The 22,885-nt window shown below is 46.0% G+C and overlaps 1 protein-coding gene across 2 annotated transcripts in view; it reads right to left on the reverse strand.

The window, feature by feature from the left end:
- The window catches only part of PTPN14 (protein tyrosine phosphatase non-receptor type 14), a 191,323-nt gene that overhangs the window by 111,708 nt on the left and 56,730 nt on the right, over nt 1-22,885 (reverse strand). For both annotated transcript variants that reach the window (XM_062210342.1, XM_062210343.1), the window contains exon 2: nt 1,900-2,227. In XM_062210342.1, the coding sequence (XP_062066326.1) occupies nt 1,900-2,073 (174 nt within the window). In that variant the 5' untranslated portion in view covers nt 2,074-2,227. The remainder of the gene's footprint in view (nt 1-1,899; nt 2,228-22,885) is intronic.

Raw genomic sequence — 22,885 nt, forward strand, 5'->3', positions numbered from 1 at the left:
TGTATCTTCATTTCACCAAGAACTAAAACAGGCCCAAGATAGTTGTTCAACATTTTCTCTAACAACCACCAAAAAAACTGCTTAAGACTCTTCAATTTGAACAGTTAGAAGTTATTACACATAGCAGTACACATTTTCTATAGAGTATCTTTTTCAATGTTTCTTATAGCCCTGTATGGTAAGGGTCATTACCACTTCAGAGATGGGAAAACTGATGCCCAGAGAGCTTTAGGACCTTTTCCAAGGTCATCCAGCCAGTAAGTGACCAAACCACAACCTGAACTCGAGTTCAAGACTCAAAAACCTGCGCTGAGCAGCTATGTACCACATGCAATGCTGCCTGCAATGCATGTGGAGAACACTGATGTGCGTAGTGGAAGCACTCCAAAGCTAACCCATGGCATACCTTTTTAAACGTTCCATAACCATTTTACAAGGATTAGGTAAGTGCTGTCCAACAAGCGGCAGTATTCAGGTTTCTCTTTTATGCTCATGCCCCTCCTACGCGTGGATGTGTTTCAACAGGCAGGTGCTTGCCCGGCAGTGAAGACGTTAATTGAGGATGCCCACTTCCCACTGGGCTCCAGTCTCGGCTCTGTTTCTGACGCCAGCTTCCTGCTAATGTGCACTCTGACAGGCAGTAGCTCAAGTACTTGGCTCCCTGCCACACACGTGGGAGAACTGAATTGAATTCCAGGTTCCCAGCTTTGGCCTGGCCTGTTAAAGGCATTTGGGACACAAATTCAGCAGACAGAAGATAATCTCTCTCTCTCTGTGTCCATTTCAAATAAATAACATAAATAATGGTTTTAAAGTTTAAACTTAGAAAAAATTTAAAATATATAGATCTATGTGCACCCTCAAGTGCTAGAAATGTACAAAACACAGCCAGCTACCAATCAATAAAGTCTCGAGTCTGCTACCAAGCTGTGCATGCTGCTGCCCAGGGTCGTCAGCCGCTCAGGAAAGTACTCACGACCAGCACGCAAACACCAGGAGCAGCAGGAGACACAGGCATTCAGGGGAAGCTGTCCCCGAGGAAGCCAGCCAGCCCTTTGTGCAGGTGGAGAGAGACCACACACAACCACTTCCCACAGCAATCACCAGCCCTCTTCTGTCCCCTGAGACTGGGCAGTACTCGCTTGGACCCCGGGAGTATCCACAGCTGAGGACAGCTACACAGGATTTCCTCCTGTCCAGGAGCACTTGAGATTCTGGGGGACTGACATCCTTCAATTATTACACCCTACCCACATGCCGGCCAACTCGTCAGGTGGCTCTCTCAGCACAAAGCTGACACGTGGATTTCTCATGAGAGTATAGTGTCCGGAACGTCTGTTAGATTGAAGAAAGCAGGGCTTGCTTGTCACAGATGACACACAGCACAGTGTCTCTTCTCAGGAGTGCCCACGCTCCTGGCCAAGTGCCACCTGGGCTCCATGGACCCCATGGCAACGTCACGCAGGCCGGGGAAGAGAGGGCCGGGGGTATCACCACGACCAGAATCCTTGCTTCCCACAAAGCACCTCACAGGGCACACCCACTTCACATGCTTTTCCTCGTCTTTTTTCTTACCAAAGAAAATAGAGAAACAAACAAACCAAAAGCAGCTGCAGCCACACTGCTTGCAGGCATTGTCTCCTTGATAAATCCCCGGAAAACCAATATCAGCTACCCACCCCACTGTCTTCAAGAAAAGAAAAATTATGCTGGTGCAGAGAGGGGCTCATTTTCAATTCCCCCAAAACCTCCTTCCCACCACCCTGGGCAAGCTCCAGGTGGTACCCTTGCTTCTCCACCCACTGCAGAACAACAGGACACATCACTTCCTCCGAAAAACAAGGCAGGTGCCAGAACCCGGGGCGTTTCCCTTCATGGACCCCTCTCCCTCTCTCTTACCTCCCGCAACTCCAGTCTCTGGGCCACGGCCTCCAGGCACTCCTGCCCTGTGCTTTCCACTGACAGTGTGCACTCGATAACGTTGCTGTCCAGCAGGCGGATCCGGGTGACAAAGCAGTTCTTGCTCAGGACATTGTAGCGCCGAGTCCGGCGGAGCTTCAGGCCGAAAGGCATGGCTCTGTGGCCCTCGGAGGCCACCCTCCTATCCTGGCCCACGCGCCCCTGAGATGGCCTTAGCAGGTTTGTGGTGGGGTGATCACACTACCGCCCGTGCTCCTCCAGGTTGGGAAGAAGGTGTCCATGCCCGGCGTGGCCCTCTGGAAGACAGCTGCAGATGGAAAAGAGACAGCAGGGTCACAGGCTGGAAGGGAGGTCGGCGACAGAATGGCACACGTCATTCACACACATGAGCTCCCGCCTGCCAACACACAAGCAGATCCAAGAACCTGCAACCTGAGAAGCCCATGTACTTCAGCAGATAAGGACAACATAGAGGGGAGCTGGTGCTACAGCGCAGCGGGTTAAAGCCCTGGCCTGATGCTTGGCATCCCATATGGGCGCCGGTTCCAGTCCTGGCTGCTCCTCTTCTGATCCAGCTCTCTGCTATGTGCTGGGAAAGCAGTAGAAGATGGCCCAAGTCCTTGGGCCCCTGCACCCATGTGGGAGACCTGGAAGAAGCTCCTGGCTCCTGGCTTCGGATGGCACAGCCCCAGCTGTTGTGGCCATCTGGGGAGTGAACCAGCGGATGGAAGACCTCTGTCTCTACCTCTCTCTATAACTCTTTCAAATAAATAAAATGAATCTTAAAAAAAAAAAAAAAAAAAAAAAAAAGGATGACAGAGAAAGCCACCTTACAGTTGAAGAAAGGCTCAGAGAGATTCAATAACTCATTCATGGGCGGACGCACAGTGTAAACAGCACAGCCAGAATTCAAACCAAGGTCCATGTAACTTCAATTCAGATACTTTTTTTTAAGCATAGAAAATGAGGGTACTTCAAAAAGTTCATACAAGTGGAACTAAAATGCATATTTATTTTGGTGCAAAGAATTTTGAAACTTATGCACAGCTTTATCATTATATGATTTTCTATCAATTTTTGGAGACCCTGAATATACATGGGTTTCCAAAAAAATTATTTTCAAAGATTTATTTACTTTAAAGACAGAGTTACAGAGAAATAGAGAGAGATATCTTCCATCAGCTGGTTCACTCCCCAGATGGTCACAACAGCCAGCATTGGGCCAGGCTGAAGCCAGGAGCCAGGAGTTCCTGTTCTCTCATGTAGTGGCAGGGGCCCAAACACTGAAGCCATCTTCAGCAGCTTTTCCCAGGACATTAGCAGGGAGCTAGGTCAGAGGTGAAGCAGCTGGGACATGAACCCACAAGTTTACAGGATGCTGGCATCGCAGGCAGTGGCTTTATCCGCTGGACCACAGCACCGGCCCCACAATAAACATATTCTGAATTCCATTTTCCAGAAACTTTTTGAAGTATCCTTGTACTGTCTCCTCAAAAAAATCACTAGCAGTGGAACTCAGCATCAAAATACATATTGTCATTTCAATCTCATGAACAACCCTATGATTTAATTTCCCTATACCTATTTTAAAATAAACAAAGTAAGGCTCAGTGATTTAAGTGCTTCAGTATCTGGCTGCCCCTCATTTTCTGCAATGTTGCCTGTTTTATTTCTCTTACCATCATTAGCTTTAATTTTTAGCTTTCTGTTTTACTTTTAATATTTATATGTGATTATTTACATATTTAGAATGAATGATAATGGTGGAAATACACATCAAATATACTCAGCTTCTTCCCACTTTTTTGAAAAATTAAAATATAGGAGTTTGGTAATGTGCTTAAAATCACAACTCTGTCCTTTTTTCAGCAGATATTTAGACAGCTAAATAAATGCAGAACCACCCTACCATCATTTTGTTCCTTTACAAAATGCTTTATGTAAAAACCCGTCACCAAATTACAGATAATTTAACTTAGTAACAGCATGAGTTTCTGACACCCTGATGTCCCACCAGATTAACACGATGACATTATTGCCATGGAGAACACAAGAGAAAATAACAACACAAGTTGCTTTACCAGCCCATCCAGAGCCAGCCACACTCCTGCTGGGAGCTCACAAGACTCATCGTTCACAGAAGCCAGCCACGTCCAGAACGCTTTCCCATCCAAAGTTCTCTTCTCCAGTGAGCCCAAAGGACCAGCTCTTGCTCATCTGATTGCTAACTCGGGCAGATCCACACAGGTTTTCCACCCCTCATCCACCCGCCCACAGAATTAACCCTGAGATTCCCAACACTTGGACAACAAAGGGGAGGAACTGTGACACGCAGGAATTTTTAAATTAATAAACAGAAGGGCTTCAATATTTATAAGGCACTCCCTGGTGTACCCCAGGCCTCCTGGTGGTTGTCAGGGCATAACCCTACAACACAGCAAAACACACGCCCCAGACTCCCACAGCAGCCTTTGATACTTGCCCTGGGCACATTCCTTAACATGACAGGTATATGTTTTATGATGGCTTAAAATACATATGCTAGAAACTTGGGCTTGCTAAAATATCTCAACATTTCTAAATCACTTAATGTTGGCAAAGTAGCTTGTTTACCTCCAAGGTAGGGCATCCTGATTTCTTGATATGCACAAAAATCCATTAAAAGAAAAAAAAAAAGAGCAGCAGGAGGTAGGGGGAGTCCAAATTTACACACACAGCCCTTTGGTGTTCACCACTCTCGAATTCCCTTCAACTTATGGAAGCATAGGGCAGAAGAGGCCAAAATCCACATCCAACATGAGCCAGAGAGCCCCAAACAGAAAAATATTTGCACCGTGGGCACAAGCCACGCTTCTAATCCCTGGCCAGGCACTTTATATTGGGCGTGTCTCACCTTAAACACCTATGAAAGAATGTGGCTGGCTGGGTGCACGTTCTTCCCAGTACAAACAACCTCAACTGCATGTTCTATGGGGCACCATTCACAAGATATAGCTGGCAAGATACAAAACCAACTGTACAACAATGTACACAGATTCCATACCAAAAAAAAAACACAAAAACACATAGAAACTTCAGCTAGAGTATGATCTCAGGGCTACTGAGTAATTCAAAATGTTAAACGTGATAGCTTTTTAAATTGTTTTTGCATTTTTTTTTTAAGTGAAAGGGTTTATTGGAGAAAACCCAGCAGACTGGAGGGAAGGAGCGAGGGAAGGATCAAGGAAGGAGCGAGCGAGCGAGCGAGCGAGAGGAAGGAGAGGAGAAGAGAGGAGAGGGGAGGGGAGGGGAGAAGAGAGATTGTTTTTGTATTTTACAACAGCCTAAACTTATTCTTGCAAATAACCTTATTTTACAGTGCAGTTGTCCCTCAGCATCCATGGGACACTGGTTCTAGGACCCCATACAAATGTACAGATGCTCCAGTTCCATCCACACAATGGTGCAGAATCTGCATATAACTTGCACACACCCTCCAGAGTATTTCAAATCATCTTTGGATTACTTATAATATCTAATACAATGTAAACACCATGTAAATGGTTGTTGTATCATCTCACTATTAACGAGAAAAAAATGTGTACATATTCAGTACACATGCAATTTTTAATTTCAAGTATGCTTTTAAAATTGTTACTGACTTACGTGACAGGCAAAGAGACACAGAGAGTAACAGACAGAGCTCCCAACTGCTGCTGCACTTCCTAAATGCCTGCAACAACTGCGGCCAAAGCCAAGAACCAGAAATGCAATCAGGCCTTCTGTGTGTGGCAGGAACCCAACTACTTCAGCCGTCAAGGCTGCGTGTCCAGGTCCGCATCAGCAGGAAGCTGGAGGTAGGAGCAGGAGCCACCTGGTGAACTCAGGTGCTCTAATACGAGACATAAGTGTGTTGACGAAATCGTCTGCCCCCGTTTTGAATATCTTCCTTCACTCCAAGATTGGTTGATTTTGTGGGTGCAGTACCATCAGATACGGAGAGTCAACCGACACAGCACACCTTGTCAACGCCTTGACACTCATGGCTAATGGGCAATCTGTGCATACACCTCCTAGAAAATGCCTACCTTTGAGGGTTATTTTTGAGATTTTTTTCTTTGAAAGGCAGAACTGGAGAGAAAGGAGGAGAGACAGAGCAAGAGAGAGAGAGAGATCTTCCATTCACGGTTCACTCCCCAAATGGCCATAACAGTTGAGGCTGGGCCAGTCTAAGGCCAGGAGCTTCTTCCATGTTTCCCACATGGGTACAGGGGCCCAAGCACTTGAGCCATCTTCCTCTGCTTTCCAAGGCACATTGGCAGGGAGCCTGATCAAAGTGAAGCAGTTGGGTCTTGAACCAGCACCCATATGGGATGCTGGCATCACAGGTGGAGGTTTAACCTGCTTTGTCACAATGCAGGACCCTTATTTTTGAGTTTTAAAGGCTTTGTAAATATTCAGTTCATAAGAAATTAGCAAGATTAGCACTTCAGCCAAAAAAGTCTTAAGAAAACTGGTTTGGTCCATCTCAAAGTCCGTATCAGGAATCAAAAACTGAACAATGATAAGAAGGCAGAATGGGTTGCCTGAGCAAAAGAGATTTAGAAGTTATGAAAACAAAATGCAATGTGGGAACCTTGATTAAATCTAGGCTTAAAAATGCTATAAAACAATTCAAGATGATTATAGAAATTTAAAATAGAGAACAGAAAATAGGTGATGTTAATGAATTATTGTTGATTTTCTCCAGTTTTTCATGTGGAATTGTAGTTATATAGGAAAATGTTATTAGGAGATGCCAGTGTGTCTGTATGAGGGGTAAACGATATCACGCCTGTAACCTACATTCAAATGGTTAAAAAACAAACACATTTACACTAATAAGCACATACTCAAATTCAGAGTCAAAGCAAATATGACAAAATTTTAACAGGTTGTTCAATCTAGGTAGTGGGTGTATGGATATTCATTGCATTATTCTTTTAGCTTCCCTGTAAACTTATGAAGTTTTCAGAATGAAAAGTTAAAAAGATGGGCAGGCATTGTGGCATGGCACGTTAAACTATCACTTGGGATGCCTACATCCCGTATCACAGTACATGGGATAGAATCTTGCCTCCGCTTCCAATCCAGCTACCTGCCAATGTGTCTGGGAGACAGCAGATGACGACTCATACTTAGGCCCCGCCACCAAGATGAGATACCCAGATGGAGTTCCTGGTTCCTGGCTGTAGCCTGGCACAGCTGTGCCTGTTACAGGCCTTCTTCATTCAACCAGCTGACCTAAGAGCTCTCTCACTCACTCTCCCCCTTTTCAATTTGGGCAGTTAAGAACTAGCAGAGACAATCCCTCCCCAACCCATCTCGCCCATATAAATAAATAAATAAAAATACATAAATGATTTAAGGCAAGCTCACTGGAGGTACTAACAAACAGGTTGTCTTGAACCTTTTCCATCAAAGGGCATCTGCTTTGTCTGAACTCCCACAGTCATCAGTGCGGATTTGAATGCACCAATCTACATTTAAAACATGAGCACACCTGGACTCTGAGCTCCTCTGGAGCCGGAAAGGTTTTTCTTCCACATCTAACATGCACATGATTTACCTGAATAAAAGCCACAGGACAGTTACACCGGAACTTGCATGGCCACAGAGCTGTGCTTCTGGAAAGAACTTCCAGGTGCCCCTTTCAGACGACCCTTTCCTCTAGGAAGTGCAACACCTAAACTATCCCAAAGAATCTGTTTGATGCTAACCTGTAATGATAGGGTTACAGAAGAGTTTTCAGTTTCTCTCAGTTTTACGATTTTTTTTTTTTTTTTTGATAAGCAGAGTTAGACAGTGAGAGAAAGGTCTTCCTTTTTCCGTTGGTTCACCCACCAAGTGGCCACTACGACCAGCGCATTGTGGCTGGCGCGCTGAGCCAATCGGAAGCCAGTGCACTTCCTCCTGGTCTCTCATGCAGGTGCAGGGCCCAGGCACTTGGGCCATCCTCCACTGCCTTCCCTGGGCCACAGCAGAGAGCTGGCCTGGAAGAGAGCAACCGGGACAGAATCCGGCACTCCAACCGGGACTAGAACCTGGGGTGCTGGAGCTGCAGGCAGAGGATAAGCCAAGTGAGCCATGGCGCTGGCCAAGAATCCATATTTATGTATCACAATTTCATCTTTTAAAGATTCACCCAGGCACAAAGTTCTACTTCAAACACGGCTCAGCTCCCTGGTATATTTTAAATGCACATCCTCTGTCTGTCCTTGACAGGGCAAGGATGAAAACATTCGACCCCACGGTAGACCTGACGTGAAATCTGCCTTCTGTTCAGCAGTCTGGCTCCTGTCACCTTTCTGACTCGGCCCAGGAGTCTCTCTGGAGTCTCATCGTATCTGCTTATCACGTGAACATACAAAAGCCACAACTACACATCATCCGCTCCCAGAAAGCACTCTTGTTTACGGCACTTTAGAGTTTCCTGATGAAAAATGCTTTCTGAACAGAGAAAACTAGTGAGTCTTCACTCACTTACTCTTTTCTTTCTTTTTAAATAGAAAGCTCCTGTAAAAAAGTCCAGGACAGGCTTGGGCCTAATGGTTAAGATGCCCACATCCCACACTGGAGTTCCTGTGTCAAGTCCCAGCTTCACTTTTTTTTTTTTTTTTTTTTAAGATTTACTTTATTTATTTATTTGAAAGAGTTACAGAGGTAGAGACAGAGAGAGGTCTTCCATCCACTGGTTCACTCCCCAGCTAGCTGCCAACAGCTGAACTGGGCCAATCCGAAGCCAGGAGCTTCTTCCAGGTCTCCCATGTGGGTGCAGAGGCCCAAGGGCCTCTTCTACTGCTTTCCCAGGCCTTAGCAGAGGGCTGGACTGGAAGAGGAGCAGCCAGGAATAGGCGCCCATGTGGGATGCCGGCGCTACAGGCTGGGGCTGTACCTGCTACTCCACGGCGCCAGCCCCCCAGCTGCACTTCTGAGTCCAGCTTCCTGTTAATGCACAACCCGGGAGGCAGCAGGTGACGGCTCAAGTACCTGAGTTCCTGCCACCCATGGGGGAGATCTGGACTGAGGTCCCGTCTTTCAGTTTTGGCCTTGCCCAGACCAGCCCCGGACAGTACAAGCACTTGGGGAATGAACCAGTGGATGGGAACACTCTCTCCCTTCTCTCTCTGCCTCTCAAGGACATATAAATTCAGAAAAGGAAAAATCCAAGAGCTCTACTGAAACTACAGATTTGAAGGATATTGATGTGCCAGCGTAGGTTCATCAGTTGTAACAGATGCAGCGTTCTGGTGGAATGCTGACAGAGAAGAGTGTGTGTGTGTGGGCACAAGAGGCTTAAACGAAGTTTCTACACCTTCCTCTTAGTTCTGCTGTGAGCGTAAAACCCCACTAAAATATGGTTTATAAATAATGAATAAATTAGAAGTCACTTAAAATATACAGTTTTATCTATCTATGCTTCAAAGACAATAACATCAAGTTGTAATTGTTGCTGAGACTGATTCAGGGATGCTAAAACAAATTGAAAAAGAAAAGTGGCAAAATTAACAACACTGACTTCTGATTTTTTTTTAAATAGTAGCTTATTTTAATTTTAAAACAATCTACTCATCCTTTTTCCTAGGTGAGTCCTAGAAAGACAGTGGCACTGGAGAAAGGAGTTCAGAGTTTAAGCCCTTAGTGACTACAGTTGATGGGAATACAGACAAGGGGGACATTGCTGCAGACCCTCTGAACTGGCTGGCTTCTGGGCCTCTGCCACAGTAAAGCCCTGGATATGGAATGCTGAAGCCTGGGCAGAGGAAGGCTGCTGGCTGGACCACAACGAGAACCTGCTGATGGGGTCTGTGGCAGGACAGAGGTTTACTGCAATGGACAGGAAGAGGCACACACCCTCAGCCATGAGCTGGCACTCACCAGAGGCCTGGCTTGAATTGCAAGCTGCTTATCCCCCTCCACCACCCTATCTGTGAGAAGGAAATGAGAAAGCCTCTGCAGGGAGAGGCACATTCCCCTCCCACTGCCCTCAGTGTGCTCAAAGGATAGGGAAGCAGGTGTGCAAAGAACCGAGAACCCTACCACCTGGTGTGGAGAAAAGTATTCTTAACCAGAAAGACAAATCAAAGAACATCAAGTTGACCATAAAGCTAGGACAACCCCATGGACAAATGGACCCGGCGGAAGGCTGAACCACGCATTCTTGCCCAAAAGTCTGGCCCCAGCAGCAGAAAGGAGCCAGTTATCAGACTAAGTGTCCCAGCCAGAGTGGTGAAGGAGACTCCAGCAGCCCCAATGACCCGAGCATAACATCTAGTATCACCAACTGTCCCTTTGATCCATGGGAAAATTGCCCCAAATATAGTCTTTACACCCCCATGTCTATGTCTCTAGAGTGGCCGGCATGTCACAGTCCCTCTCACACTTCAGAGACTCCTGCAGGTGTCTTAGCCCCAGGCAGAACCGCAAAGACAAAGACCTGTGCCAGATTCAGCTGTGTGGTCCCCTCCAAACAGAAACGCAAGCTCCTATGTGGGGGCAGCTGAGTCAGTCTTTTGTCCACAACGAAAGAGAGAGGAAACCCTGAGAGGGCAGGGCAGGGGCCTCAGGTGCCCTCCACGGTGCTCCACATCACTCGCGGGCCCTGGAGCCTTCGCGGAGTCTGAGCCTGGGGCCTTCAGAGGGTGAAACTATGGAGAGCAGGGATGAGAGGGGAGGTATTCAGCTCACAGGTACATTCTGGGGAGAAACAGAACCCAGATCTTCACCACCTCAAGTTCCCCTTCCCAGCCTTTGATGTGTCTTATCCTGGAGGGGGTCCCAGACCAGAGATAAGGCACACTCCTCGCAAGTTCTCCGTGTGCACGCACGTGCACACACACACACACAAATTACAATGGAACAACTAATGTGATTCTAAAAAAAAAGTATTTCGGCTTGCCTGTGACTGCTGAAAGCAACGGGTTGGGATATTTGCTCTGTAAACACCACATTTTAAAGGCCTTTTACAGAAGAGGCTGCAGTGAGAGAACCTACAGAAAAGCTTCAAAGTTGCTCTACAATCCACTCGCCAGCCATTAATGAGCTTCCCATAAGCTCTCATACCTTACCTATCCTTCTTGAACTAGGAGCTGTGGATTTTCAGTATTTCATACTCTTGTTTTTAATCATGAAAAAATATCTACAAAAATCTTTAAAACTGAAAACACAAAGCCAAGACACTTTTCTTGCAGGATTCAAAAGACCAGTTGGGTAACAAAAGAAATCTTTAAAATACTGGGTAACAAGTGGGGGACTCTTTCACAAATACGGTCTTTAGGTAAACGAAAAGCAGAAATTTTTTTTTAACTTTTATTTAATGAATATAAATTTCCAGTGTACAGCTTATGGATTACAATGGCTTTCCCCTCCCATAACTTCCCTCCCACCCACAACCCTCCCCTCTCCCGCTCCCTCTCCCCTTCCATTCACATCAAGATTCATTTTCAATTCTCTTTATATACAGAAGATCAATTTAGTATAAAGATTTCAACAGTTTGCACCCACATAGAAACACAAAGTGAAACATACTGTTTGAGTACTAGTTATAGCATTAAATCACAATGTACATTACATTAAGGACAGAGATCCCACATGAGGAGCAAGTGCACAGTGGCTCTTGTTGTTGACCCAAAAAATTGACATTCTAGTTTATGGCGCCAGTAACCACCCTAGGCTGTCGTCATGAGTTGCCAAGGCTATGGAAGCCTTCCAAGTTCCCCGACTCTGATCATATTTAGACAAGGTCATAAAAGACAGAGTGAGGATAGTAACCAATGATCCTGAGAGTGGCATTTACCAGGTTTGAACAATTATACAGCATTAAGTGGGGAAGAGGACCATCAGTACACACAGGTTGGGAGTAGAGCCATTGGTGGTAGAGTAGAGGTTATGATTACAAAGGAATGAGGCCCAAGTGTGCTAGACAGGGTCTAGAACAAAGGACAGAGTCATTATTAGAGGAGCTAAGAAAGGTGCTGTCTAAGCTACAATTAAGTTTTCTGATTGAGAGGCAAATAGAACCTGATAGAAGGGGCTTGATAATAATCTGGTGGGCTTTAGGCCTTGTAAGTTAAGAGGCCCAGACCTATCTATCTCTTCACATGGGGTATATCCTAAGGGAGGTGTGAACCTCCTAGGGGAAGGCACTCTGTTGACTTTCATTACTTGGCTGGCCTGGGAGGAGAGCTGGCCAGGTAAAGGCAGGGGGCATCTCTAACAAGAAATTTACAGTTCTGCCTGCAATGTTGCTGACCCTACTTGACCATCCCCTCAGCTGCAGTGGTCACTTTGGAAGTTGGGCTGAGTGAAGGGCTTTTCAGCTTGGAGCCAATAAGATCTGTGGCTCTGACCTGGGCATCCTTCGACTCCAGGGCAGGTCCATTTCCAGTGATCCAACTCTTGGCAGAGCTGCCAGGGCTCTTCACAAGCTGACTTCTGCTGAAGCCCAGGCTTACCACATTGAAAGCCACTGCAGTGGACTGGCCTGTTGGGTCTCCTTGAGGGCAGATCACTGTACAGATCAGCCAGTAATAGGCCTGCCACCCATTGGAAAAGCAGAAATTAAAATAAAAAATCCTTAACATGATCCTCACACTTTCTTTTTATTTCTTCATGCTCTATTAGAGGTACTTGACTCTCTTTCCCTTAATGTTAAGTTCTGAAGTCACCAAGAGACACCAACTGCTATTCTGCTGTATACTATATTTACCAACAGTCTCTGGAATTTTTCCAGCATTCCATATTATTACAACTCCCAAGCACACCTCACAAAACTATGTAACCCTGGTCTGGGTGTGAGAAAGCAAAGACTGACGCAAGGAGTCCACCCTGGATGTTAACCCGCAGAAGGTGCAGCTCAGCTTTGATAAGCATCGAATCATTTTCCTAGGAGAGGTGAAAGAAAGGGTTGGAGGGAGGGTGGGGGAGAAAGGAGTACTGAAAATGTCTTCTCAGATTTCTCCTTAAGGAACAGGAAAGAATTCAGTTTTGCTTGTTGAAACGTGGAATATCACCTTCTTCGGTCAATTCTAGAGCTACACAGTATCCAAATCATAGCCACACAAATTATTTTCAGCCAAGTAAAGCTTTTCCACAAAACTGAAAACATAAGACCCTTAGTTCCAAAGCAAAGGAGCTAACAAAAACTTCAAAAAGCACATTTCAAAATGCCTCTGTGTTCTCCTCCTAATGCATTTTCAAAAATCCCCTGATGAGATCGCAAATTGTCTCGAAACACATATTTCTGTAAGTATATTTGAAATTAGACTTCCGCTGTATTTTACTTGATTACAGCAATGTCTCACCTGCATGAAAGGCAGCTATACTGCAACCTCATCTGTGCAGAAAACAAACAAAAACAGAAACAAAACCACAGAGCCAACACATCCTTTGAGCAAGCAGTCAAATATCACCAAATCCTTTCACCCAGTATCCCACACTTTGCTCAAGAAACAAACAAAAAAAAAGATCTAATACCTCATTCCATTTACTCTAATTTTGTATATAGTTCCAATGCATTCCTTGACTTTGCTTCTCAGCTCTAAGCATATTTCAAAGAGACTAGAGGCTGTTACAGAAAAACACACTGATGTGGGATAAAAATGGCAATAAGGGAGGTGACAGGTGAGGACACCCACTCCACAGCACAGAAGGCTGTGTCCAAAAATGCCCTATATTAAATAAGAGCACGTAAAACACGGCCTCATCTGCTGACAGAAGCATACAGTAAACATGTCTTTACGCACATCCCATCCGAACAGCACCACAACACCTGCTATCTGGAATCCGCCTGTGCTAGGCAAGGCTCTCCACCTTGCACTTCTCTAACACTCACACACAAACCAGCTTTGTGACAACCGAAGCCTAGGATTTTCCCTCTGGGGTGGGGTGCGGGCTGCAGGAGGCCATTCTTGGCAAGGGCAAGCAGTTGGGAATAGTCCCCCAGGTGTGGTTGACAAGGTCACCTCTCCACCCCCTCCTCTGAGGATTACTGTCTTGAGATTTCCAGAAGAGCCGGACCTTCCTGCAAGCGGCATCTCTGACCTCACCAAAACTTTTCTCTTAAGGCATTCAAAGCACATCTGGAATGCTTATGGATAAAATCACGTGTTGTCTGGGATCTGCCTTAAAAAAAAAAAAATCACAGGAGTGGGGACATGGATGAAGCAGTATCAGCCAGGAGTTGACAGTATTGAAGGTGAGAGATGAGTATGTTCAGCAGTCATGCATTCTTTATACTTATGTCTGAATTTTCTGCAGTAAAAAGTGTCATGGCTATTTTTTCTTTGCTGAAGTAAAATGATACTTTGCAAATGGGCAACAGGGCCCACTTTATTGAGGTATGTCACAGAAAAAAAGGAAGCCGAATTTTCTGTACAAACTTACCCTCTTGTCCTTCAAAATAAAACTTGCATTTAACTTGCTCGAACTGGCAGCAATAGTTTTTTGCTTCATTTTTGAAAGATATCATAAAATCTTTTTGTAGGTAAAATAAAAAGTTTGTTAAAATGCAAAGATCAATCAGTCAGGTATAAAATAAGAGAGCTCTTCCCTACTCGTACAGTCAAGTGTATCAGAAGACACCTGACCCTGGTCTCCTGAAATGAGCATTCTCTGTCTATTCAGAGCAGGAATGCTTTGTCCTAAGACACCCGGCCTTCTCTGAAAGCCTGTGGAATCTGCAGCTCTCACATTGCAGCTCTTTTCCTAGTGTCTACACCACTGCCACGTGTGTCATGGAACGTCAGCCCTGACCAGGCTGAGGGACTGCCAAGTGCCAGGGGACTGAGAAGGCCCTGACGAGCATCGCCGTGCACGCTGCAGAGTATTACCTCCTACAGCCCCAGGAAAGAGCTGTTCTGATCATCCCATTTTACAGACTAGGGCACTGAGGCTGAAGAACTCGCCCAAGATAGCACAATGACTAATGACAGTTAAGCTCAGAGCCCAGAGCTCCATCTGACCCCACGTTCTCGCCCAGTCAGCCCTGCTGGAATGACACAGAAGGGGGTTAGCAGCACTGAACCGAAGACATAACAGTGATAAGCAACAGCGCCTGCAGTCCCTGCTCACCCACAATGGACTCTGCTCAGATACGGTGGAGACGGACCCGCAGCCTGGAACTCAGTTCCAGCCCCAGGATGCTCCATCCAGAGGGCATGGCAGCCGAGCCCACCACCGTGGGAACACCCCCAGCGCCTCTTACCTAGAAAGCTCCAGTCTATGGCTCAGCTGTGTGCTCTAGAGAAGCAGAGTCCAGGCAGGTCTCCGAGAGCCTCCTCTCAAAGGCCACTTTTTAAAACACGATGACAAGCATCTGGAGAGGTCTTCCAGCTTGGATGTATGACTCAGAGAGAAATTCACCGAAGGCAAACCCACCTTTCACCTGCTCCACCCTCCTCCAGAGATGTGCCTTGGAAGGGACAGACCTGGTGGACAGTGGGGCTGCACGGGAGCAGCGGTCGCCTGCGGCATCCCGCAGCAAAGTTTTCCACAGCTCCCTCTCCCCCACTTCCTGCCCATGCCTGAGCGACTCCTTCCACTGCTCCCACAGCGCCATGCCTCTCGGATGGGAATCCTCCTCCACGTCACTTCCCATCAAACAGGGCGCAGCCTTTGAGCGACTTTGCCAACCCTCCCCAGCAGGGTCTGAGCATCCAGCACGGAGCCTCCCTGGGCAGGTGGCCTGGTTCATGGTCTCAGCAGCCCCACCAGCGCACCTCATCCAGGTACAGAATCACATCCCTGCGTAAGCAAATTGCTCGCTGCCTACCCAGGGTTCAGAAGCTGCCTGGCTTTCTTCGCTCTGACAGCGAACAGTCGAAAACAATACCCAGCATACGGGGCCGCTCTGACAATTATACGAGTTAATAATACAGGCTGAGAGTCTTCCATCCAAAAATACCTGAAATCAGAAGCAGTTTAGATTCTGGATTTTTTTTTTTCCAGAGTTTGGAATAGCTGCTTATTTACACAATGAGATGTCTTGGGGGATGGGATCAGGGTCTAAACACAAAACTCATATCATATACACCCTATAAACATAGCCTGAAGGTAATTTTATGCAATTTTATTTACTTGAGAGGCAGAGAGACAGAGCTCCCATTCACTACCTCACCCCCCAAAATGCCTGCAACCACCGCGACAGGGTGGAGGTCAGACAGGAACTGGAAATTCAATCCAGGTCTCCCACGTAGGTTGTGGAAACGCAATTACTTGGGTCATCATCGCCGCCTGCCAGGGTCTGTCTGAGCAGGAAGCAGGAAGCCAGGTACCGAAGCAGGTAATCACAGCATCTTAACCACCAGGCCAAACACTCGCCCCTACACAATATTATTTTGTAATTCTGTACATGAAACAGGTTCACGGTATGGAACTGTCCACGTTATAGCATCATGATAACACTCAAAACGTTTCCGATCTGGGGCATTTGGGATCAAGAATGTTCACCCTGTATGTAAATTCCTGGCATCCAGTAAGAATGATTTATGTGTTTACTATCACTACCACTATTATTAAGGCCATTACACTGAAAACTGTAGAAAGCCCAACGAAACACACTGACGCTGCTTAGCACAACCAGAACAACTGCTTTCATCAAGCCAGCAGTTAGGAGCAGGGGATTTCTGAAGGTAAGGCTTATGGGGAGGCAAAACATGAAAGCAAAACAAGCAACTACAGGTCCCACTGCCTTGGAAGCGTGACAGGGTGCCCAGTGGGCTTCAGATCTGGGACCACGGGGAGTGAGTCAGGGAGACGACCCAGCGGGTTCTCAAGTGTTACAGTGCAATGGCCACTCCTGAGCCAAGGTGACTCAGAGGGGAGAAGGAATGCAAACAGGTATGAACTAGTGTCAGCTGTTAACGAGTTGTATAACCCAGTCTGATGCAACCACACAGTAATTAGCAGTGGCGGAAAACGAAGCTCCCGAGCAGAGACGGCTGTGCTTCTTACCACAGACAGACCAAGGCACGCACAGGCACCACAAGCCCTGGACGACACACCCCACTGCTGAAGTGGACACCTGGAACAACTTATGTTATACTCAGTAACTCCCAGGGACATTGCAAGAGAAAAATAACCTGGCCACTTCCAACAGAGTAGCTTTACTGCTGTAAAAACAATTCGTTAGGATACTGTCATTCCTGTCACGGTCAGTGGCCTCCACACTGAAGCTCTGCTCATCTACCTACTTGCAAGCCGGCCTCGGAGGCGAGATGAGGAGGTGTGTGTTGGGGCAAGGAGGGGGGTTGGCGCTACCCCATCTGCAGCCATGCGGGCCATCAGTACATGAAGAGACCAGAGGGCAAATGTCAAGTGCTTTTGTTTTCAAGTGGGGCTGCTGGCTCTTAACAACTGAAAACTCAAACATGTACAACTTCTAACAAATTCCTATCTGATAACAAGTGCAGCAAATACTACACAGATTTAAACCTGATTAATTCAAGAGGCTCCCTTTGCTCTCAGTTTATACCCATGTTTGAGAGCACCAAGGATTTCAGACATTCCTGGAGATAAACATCAGTCACTGAACTTCTTCTGCAAGGGAAAATAAATGTAGACGTGTTCTCCAACATGGTAGAAGAGGGCAGGAACCAGCAGTTTTACACAGCTTTTGTGACTCCAAACCCGTTGGCACTGTAATTAGCTTGTACTTGCAGTCAGCAACATCATTTTGGGGAAACTTTCATTGGAAATCAAAACAAATCTTAAGGACTACATGAAAGGACACAGCACTCAACAGGGTCTGCAGGGGCTTGTGTTGTGGCATAGCTGGTAAAACCTCTGCCTGAGATGCTGGCATCCCATATGGGTGCTGGTTCTAGTCCCGGCTGCTCCACTTCCGATCCAGCTCTCTGCTATGGCCTGGGAAACCATCAGAAGATGGCCCAAGTGCTTGGGCCCCTGACCATGTGGGACACCTGGAAGAAGCTCCTGGCTGTGGCCATTTGGTGAGTGAACCGGCGGATGGAAGACACCCCCCCCCCTCTAATTCTGCCTTTCAAATAAATAAGTAAATCTTTAAAAAACACACACACACACACACACACAAAAGACTCAAAAATCGGAGTCAAAATCAACTAAACTTCCTAGCCTTTTTTCTCTTACTGGGTTACCTTAAGCATGATTCCTCGAGATGTCAGAAAAGCTTTAGTGAAGAAAAACTTCACCCCAGAAAGGAACACATCAAAATGTCAATGTCCCCAGATGGCAAGAGTTTTTTTGTTTTGTTTTGTTTTAAAGACTTCATTTATTTGAAAGACAGAGTGACAGAGAGAGACAGAGAGAGAGAGATCTTCCGTCTGCTGGTTCACTTTCCAAGATGGCCAGGTGCCAGAAGCTTCATCTGGGTCTCCCACATGGATGGCAGGGGCTCCAGTATTGGGCCATCTTTCGTTGTTTTCTCAGGCCATTAGCAGGGAGCTGGATTGAAAGTGGAATAGCTGGGATACAAACTGGCACCCATATGGGGTACTGGCATTGCAGGTTGTGGCTTTACTGGCTATGCTACAGCACTGGTCATAGTGACAAAAGATCTTAGAAGCAGAATGCCTCCCACTATCCAACGTACAGCTGACAGGGAACCCGGATGTGATCAACAAGCATGCAAGTCATCAATCCCTTCAGTAGCCACAATGCTTGGGCCCAGCCCCACCACTGCAGAAGGATAGCAATGAAACTTGTAACTCTCCACCAAGCGGTAACTACAGAAAATCATCACTTGGCCTGAGCATCAAATGACCATGCTTCCCTATATTTCCACACCACTATCTCAGAAACTATTATACAGCACAGAATATTGATTGTGGTATTTCACAGAGAAGAGGTACCCTCTGCCCACCATGTCATAGGTGAGGTGAGAGGAAAACCAGAGTGCAGCAGACACTGGGCAGCTGGCAAGAGATCAGCTCCAGCTCAGACTGAGCCAAGGGCGAAAAAGAAAGAAGGAGTTGATGCAAATTTACAATCATCTGGAAACTGCTCAAGGGTTCTGGATAATCTATGAAAGGTATGAAGTCAAAAGGAGGATGGCTGGAAAGAAAATAAGACCTCTGAGTAGAAGGTGGTTTTGGCTAAAAATTTTATCTAAATTCCTTTTAGTTCACATAAATGCACTAATTTAAAACAATGAGGGGTCCAAACAAATACAGCCTAAGAATAAAATTAAAATATTCTTGTCATCTCACTATTACATATGATTTTTTAAAAAACTGATCCCCATAAACCCTGGAGCCATATGAACGCATCAGTTCTCATAAGTGCTGCTGCACTTAGATTGGCAGGCAAAGTTTCTTTCTTTCTTTTTTTTTTTTTACAGGCAGAGTGGATAGTGAGAGAGAGAGAGACAGAGAGAAAGGTCTTCCTTTTTGCCGTTGGTTCACCCTCCAATGGCCGCTGCGGCCGGCGCACCGCGCTGATCCGAAGCCAGGAGCCAGGTGCTTCTCCTGGTCTCCCATGCAAGTGCAGGGCTCAAACACTTGGGCCATCCTCCACTGCCTTCCCGGGCCATAGCAGAGAGCTGGCCTGGAAGAGGGGCAACCAGGACAGAATCCGGCACCCCAACCAGGACTAGAACCCGGTGTGCCGGCGCCGCAAGGTGGAGGATTGGCCTGTTAAGCCACGGCGCCAGCTACAAAGTTTCTAATATAGCAATTAAAAGCAGCAAGTCATGAATAAGGAAGACTTTATTCTACCGCTTGTGCCTGGATGTTCTCAAGGGAGTACTGACTTGGAAAAAATGAAACAGTACTTAGTCACTTAAATGCTAAGAAGTTTTAGATGTTGGCTAGCCACATCAAGGAAAAGTTACTCCAGGTGACCACATCTTTATAGCTCATTCCAGTAACTAAGTAACCACCTTCACCGTGATAAAATGTCTTCTTTGTAATACATACACTACTATTTTTATATTGCATTATGCTATTGACATACTCTACTGCTAATTTTATATTTTTTCATAAAGGCTTTCATCTTGAAAAGGGCAAATGGAAACCATAATCCTCACCCAGATTATACCTTTGCATTAAGACACTGTTATTAAGACACTCACTGCCTCATATGCTCCCACATAAATTATCCTACCTTTCTTAACCCTCGTATTGTAGGGACTGTTTCTTCAACTTTTTAAAAAAATCTCTGTGGTTCTGCATTAACTCTAACTTCTCCTTTTCTTCTTGTAGTACCAAAATGAGTCCATTTATCTTCATAACCTAATACACGGAGATGGGTTGCTGACTCATCAGAAAACAGGGCAGAGAAATTTGGATTTTCCCATAGAATCTGCACTTGAAAGAAATCACTAACAAGAATCACTAGAGGAAGATTCCAAAAGAAAGTGTAATGTAAACACACTGTTAGCTATGCCTGGTACACACAGAAACTATGTCAATGAAGAACAGGACAAAAGGGGGAAAGAGAGCATCGAATGCATCCAGAATACTTAGGTTTAATTAATTCTTGTTCCTGCCTGGTTAATTTAGCCAACAACTAGATTTCTAAAGCGAGAAGCTAGGAGATGACTGAGTTTAAGTGGCAAAATCAAAATGTTTTTACCCATTTCCTAATTGAAAGCTCCACTTCAAATCGAAGAAGGGACACGAGACACAGAAGCTCAAAGTTTTATGTTTGCTCAAACAAAAGGATTTCAGAAACCCCACACCAGTCAACAGAAAAGGTAAAAATCAGGCAGAGCAGGCTAAATTGTCCCTCTATAAGCTTAACTTACAGAGACGCAAGGTACAGGTGTTTTGTTTTTCAAGGGAAGTGGGTAGGCTGTGGATAGGGAACAGTACTTCCACATCTGTATTGAAGAGAAAGCAACAAACTGGTCTAGGCAGAGTATCAATGCTTTTAATTATACTGGAAGGATGGAGGAGAGGAAGATGGAAAAGAAAGACACTTAGAACCTTTATCAGCCAGCAGCACCATCATCTCACACAGCTAACGTTTAATGAGAACTTACCCTGTGCGTGCGTACATGTGTGTAATTATTCTGAGCACTTATAAGTGGGTCTCAGGTCTCTCTCAGGAGACAAGGCAAAAAGCGCCAAGAAGCTGCTCAGTCTCAGGCAAAGCAGAAGGCTTCCCAGATCGGATGGCTCCCCTGAGCGTCCTGAAGGCAGCCCTCGGATGCTTTCAGCAAGGGAGAGAGCAGGAGCACTCTGCTGGATTTCAGCAAACTCGTGACCCACCTGCAGGTGCACAGCCTCATTAGACAAAGGGTATGAGATCCACCTCCACGGTATGCCTGAGGGGAGATGAACTTTTTTAAAGATTTACTTATTTGAAAGGCAGAATTATAGAGAGAGGTAGAGCACGTGGGTGGGTGGGTGGGGGGGTCTTCTATCCACTGGTTCGTTCCAAATGGCCGCAACAGCCAGAGCTGAGCAGATCCAAAGCCAGGCTTTTTCCGGGTCTCCCACATGGGTGCAAGGGCCCAAGGACTTGGGCCATCTTCTACTGCTTTCCCAGGCCACAACAGAGAGCTGGATAGGAAGTGAAGCAGCTGGGACTCAAACCAGCGCCCATATGGGATGCCAGTGCTGCAGGCTGGGGCTTTAACCTGCTGTGCTATAGCACCAGGCCCCAGGGGAGATGAATTTTAAAAAGAGCCAGTGGAGCCACTCAGCCAGAAGATGTGGACCTAAAGAGAAATCTAAAATATAACGGACCTACACCTGCACCTCCTCACCTCTACACCTGAACAAAACTAGAGGCTGATGTAAATGTATGCTGTAGAGCTTCGGCATGGAGCCTAAACCCATGCAAAGGAAGAAGCACAGAATGGAGCCAGGCAGCCTTTCAGGGATGATTCCTGCACACAGATATCTACAGATGCTGGCACGGTTACGGTCAGTGCCACCACACAGCAGGCATGGAGTGTGGTCAGTAAGTTACAATTACTAAGTGCTCATGACCAGAAATCATGTCCTAGGTTTACCAAAGGTCATAGTCACCATTTGTGGAGCATTTCCTCCATACTAAACTCCATATCTATGCTATTTCTAATGCTTGCATCATCTACGCTTCGTGGTAGGCATTATTCCCATTTTACAGATGAGTAAACTGAAGCTTACAGTGTTTAAGCCAACTTACCTAAGATACCACACTACCTAGTGCTGGCACACAGACTGCCTCCATAAGTCTGCGTGGTCTCCCATCTTCCAGAATTCCTTAAAGCAAGGCCTGCCTTTATTATGAATTTTCCTTATTCTGGAGGGATACAGGAAAGTAAACTCTCTAACAACAGGAGTATAGCTTAGAGCTCATTTAATAGGTTTGTATAGAATTAGGTAGCACATTAGAGAAATGAATTCTGTGGGACGAGTAGGGTTTGGACAACAGGAAAAAAGTGTGAAATTACCCAGAGCCCAGAAAAGAACTGGGCAAGAAGTGGAGGTCTGTGTGTGTGCACGCACACTCCTGACGTCTACTCTAGACACGTGCCCACAGGCATTTACTAGTATCACTTGTGTTCAGAAAACAAAAACAACCTCCCTGACCCTTTACTCACTCCCCATTGGCTTCCAAATTGTGATCACAGGTCAATTCTGACAGTGTAGTAAAAAATAAATTGCGGGGCTGGCGCTGTGACATAGTGGGCAAAGCCTCCACCTAGGGGTGCTGGTTCGTGTTCCGGCTGCTTCTCTTCTGATCCTGCTCTCTGCCATGGCCTGGGAAAGCAGCATAGGATAGCCCAAGTGCTTAGGCCCCTGCACCCATGTGGGAGACCAGGAATAAGTTCCTGGCCTCGGATCGACCCAGATCTGGCCATTGTGGCCATTTGGAGAGTGAACCAGGAGATGGAAGACCTTTATCTCTGTCCTTCCCTCTGTAGCTTCTCAAATAAATAAGTAAAAAATCTTAATAAATAAATAAATAAACTGTTAATGTTCTCAGGTGTTCACACTACAAACCAGCACATACATACCAAGTTTGTATTTTGCAA

This window comes from Lepus europaeus, chromosome 14 (assembly GCF_033115175.1).
Source record: "Lepus europaeus isolate LE1 chromosome 14, mLepTim1.pri, whole genome shotgun sequence".
NCBI lineage: Eukaryota > Metazoa > Chordata > Mammalia > Lagomorpha > Leporidae > Lepus > Lepus europaeus.